The sequence below is a fragment of the Helianthus annuus genome, chromosome 13 (genome assembly GCF_002127325.2).
Source record: "Helianthus annuus cultivar XRQ/B chromosome 13, HanXRQr2.0-SUNRISE, whole genome shotgun sequence".
NCBI lineage: Eukaryota > Viridiplantae > Streptophyta > Magnoliopsida > Asterales > Asteraceae > Helianthus > Helianthus annuus.
In genome coordinates, this window is record NC_035445.2 from 119,213,145 (window position 1) to 119,216,688 (window position 3,544).

Genomic DNA, 3,544 nt, shown 5'->3' on the forward strand with positions numbered 1-3,544 from the left:
CCACGTAAAGAAATCTAAGTTTCGTCATCCTTTTAAGACCATTCATAATTATAGCTGGATGGAGTTTTGTATACTCTAGTTTTATACCTCTAATTGCTTTAGTTCCCTGAAAATATATAAAAATAAAAAAGCTGACATGAATTTTTGGTCATAACAAATAAAAAATGTGTTCGCTTACAGACCACCTCACAAAAAAAGAAACTGAACCTTACCAATTCATTAATCTATATCTTGAATTTCCTCCTCAATCCATAGTCAGTTATGTTTATTAGGCTCATCAGGATGCAGATGCAAACGACGAACAATATTCCTACCCATTTCTTCTAGATGGTCATGCAAGAGCAAACGATCAGCCTTAGATATAGTCAACAAAGATTTCTGCTGAAGAACCCTTAAACCAAATTCAGCATGAAAGCCACAACTTACAAGTATTCTGATTGCCTTCTTCCTTTTCATACCCTTCAGTAGATATGCAACACCCAAAAATATTTCCTTGTGATCATTCTCAAGACCAATATAGCTTAGTTCCAACTTCTCCAAAATTTCCTGCAGCGGAATTGTTTTTAGTCTTTCCAAGGCATCTACCCATTCACGCTCATTTCTACCACAAAGTTGTGAACCCAAAACTTTGATTGTTAATGGAAGACCATCCGCATAATGCACAACTTTTCCTGATAGCACTTCATACCCTTGAAGTGGAATCTCCCTCCCAAATGCATACTTACCGAAGAGCAAATTGCTTCCTCATGTGATAACATATTGGCACCATGAATGACGTTCACTTGGTGTGCTATCAACACTTGCTCATCTCTTGTTGTAATCATGATTCTACTTCCTGGCTTAAACCAATTAGGCTTACCCGCTAATGCCTCAAGCTGGTCTATATCATCTACATCATCCAGAACTACAAGAGCCCTTTTACTACCCATCATCCTTTTCATCTTATTTCTCCCGTCAGAAACACTTTTTACAACGATGATTTGATCATTTAACACATCTGAAAGAACCTGTTTTTGCAATTCCTTCAAGCCAGACAAAGAGCCTTTTGAAGCTTCTCTGACATTCTCAACAAAGCTTACACCTTCAAAACAAATGGATAAATGATCAAAAATCAGTTGTTGCCAAAGTCGTCTTCCCAACATTTCCCATTCCCTTAATCCCTACCATCTGAACACCATCAGAACCAATCTCTAATGAAACTTCTTTGCCCGAATCTCCATCCCTACTAAGTTCTCATCAACGCGCAAATTGTTGAAATATAGCTTTGGTAAAGTTTCTTCCATAATTTTTTCGATAAACTTAGCTTCATGCCTGTGTTAAAGAAGATTTATATCAGATATAGTCATGTTTCATGTTAGAAGAAACATAACTACAGAATATAAGATCAAGGAATTACCCATCAACAGTGTTCTTCAATTCCCACCCAGCCAGACCTCTTGCTTCTTTCAGAGCATCTCTCCACATCCCAAAAATCTCTTTCTCTACATGATTTGCAAAGGTTTTCCCTACTGCCCCACTTTGGTTACGGACTTCGGTGATGAGCTCCTCTAGGCACCATGTTGATGATGCATAGTTCTTGGAGAAAACAATGATGTGAAATTTCGATTCTTCAATGGATCTGACGAGCTGATCAATGATCCTTTCTCGATTCTTTCATCATCTCTGTAAGTGGTAATTCCTTTCTGCTGAAGAGCATGATAAAGATGATCGATCAACAAAGTTCTTGCGGGTGTCTTCATCCTAATTTGAATAGTTGATGTAGAGATGCCATTGAATGTTCGCTTGAAGGACCGAATTAAATGAAATCTTAGTAGAGATGAGAGTCTAAATTTAGTGAACAGATCAGCCATTGAATGTTCGCTTGAAGGACCGAATTAAATGAAATCTTAGTAGAGATGAGAGTCTAAATTTAGTGAACAGATCGGAAATAAATAAACATTTCTGCATAAGCCCCCTCCAAAGCCGACATATATGAAAGACCAACAGTTGGCCTTTTTATTCCCTTTTTCGTAATTACATAGCTTTGATGAAGTGTTACACTGTGTAGTATCCAGAAACTAAAACACAAAACAACATAACAAATAAATAATTTGTAAAGTTATAAAAATATAAAATCGTACAAAATTGAATGAGATGGGAAAAATTTAAGAGTAAGTACGAAAATAGTTAAGATTAAATAAAGGGTTAACTTTGTACAATAGTAATCAAGATTCAAAAGTGTTCTAATTAGGTCACTCAAAATTTTTTTTTTCCAATTAGGTCATTCAAGTTTCATTTGATTTTTCAATCCTAGATATTTTACCTAAATAGAAGGTCATCCAATTCATCCTGCATAGCATTTATTTAGGTTTTTTATTTAAAAAATTTATTGACATGGCACATAAATGTCAAATGGGTTAGAAAAAAATGCGAAATAGATTTTTTTTTTTTTAAATGTAGAAAAGTTAAAAAAAAATGCGAAAAAAATTAAAAGATGTGATTTTTTTTCAAAATCTCTAAAAAGTTATCAAAATTTTTATAAAATCGTGAAAAATAGTTAGATTAAAAGTGGCACGGCTGAGAATTTTATAAAACTGCTGAGAATTTTATAAAACTGGCAGATTAAAAGTTGCTTTAAACAATGTTATAAGAAATAAGAAATGTATTTTTCAAACATTTTCTAAGGGTGAGAGGGGCACTCCCCTCTCTTACGCACGCCCAATCAGCACGCGCCACGTCAACTCCCCTCTTAACTCCCCTCACACCCTCAATTTGATGGCGGCACTCCACTCACATAATTATTTTTTATTAAAAAAAGGAAAAAATATGATTGGTGGAGTTTGGACAGTGGCAGCACTCAAACCAATCACTTGTTCTCTCTCTCCTCTCTCTCAATCGGTGAACACACACCGATTGTTTAAGTCCCCACGCGGTAAACATTGGATGGCGCCGGTGTACCCGCTCGGCAAAAGCATTCACCGCATGGGGTCACCGAGAGTGCCCCGGACACCCTAAAATTAAAAAAAAAATGACTTTGTATTTGGTAATCTAAAATAGGTAAGCAGCGTGTTTATACATAGGTGACAGAATATCATTGGTTGTGTTCATGTACAAAAGAAACAAAATGTTTCCATATTCACTTGCAGCAAATAGTGCTCCTAACACCAAGTGAAGAAAAAAATATTGAATATCATCAAGAGAGAAGAAAATACCCAGACACCAAAAAAAATTCTAGTTCACCAAGATATACTCAATTGATCCAAATCAACCTTCCACAGTCATTCTGCAAATCCGTGGCTCAAATGTAGATACACTCCATAGCAACACGTTTGCCATCACGATGTTCATCCAAATTAATTAATTATACACACTTTAAGTTTGCAAATATTCCATAAAACATGTTGAAGTCAACTAAGTTTAAGATTGAAAATGATAAACGTAGAACATGGATGCGTAGCTATCTCCAGGATAGAACCGTAATCTCTGTACTGTATTACACAAAGAAGCAAAAAAAGGCCAGATATATATGTTGTAGCTAACATTTAATGAACATTCGATCGATTTG

The 3,544-nt window shown here is 35.5% G+C and overlaps 1 protein-coding gene across 1 annotated transcript; it reads right to left on the reverse strand.

Moving 5' to 3' along the window:
• Positions 1-255: 255 nt before the first annotated feature.
• LOC110901601 (disease resistance protein RUN1-like) lies at positions 256-1,142 on the reverse strand. Its single transcript, XM_022148412.1, has 2 exons — positions 860-1,142; positions 256-743 (listed from the first exon to the last, which is right to left on the reverse strand). Exons 1-2 carry the CDS (start codon positions 1,140-1,142, stop codon positions 256-258), a joined length of 771 nt encoding a protein of 256 aa, XP_022004104.1.
• Positions 1,143-3,544: the final 2,402 nt, after the last annotated feature.

What these genes read in the sequence shown, in the direction of transcription:
- LOC110901601 (XM_022148412.1), bottom strand. Translation starts at nt 1,142, where the DNA reads ATGTTGGGAAGACGACTTTGGCAACAACTGATTTTTGATCATTTATCC. An exon ending in CCAGCTTGAGGCATTAGCGG is followed by an intron (nt 744 to 859) that starts GTAAGCCTAATT and finishes TTATCACATGAG; the next exon opens with GAAGCAATTTGCTCTTCGGT.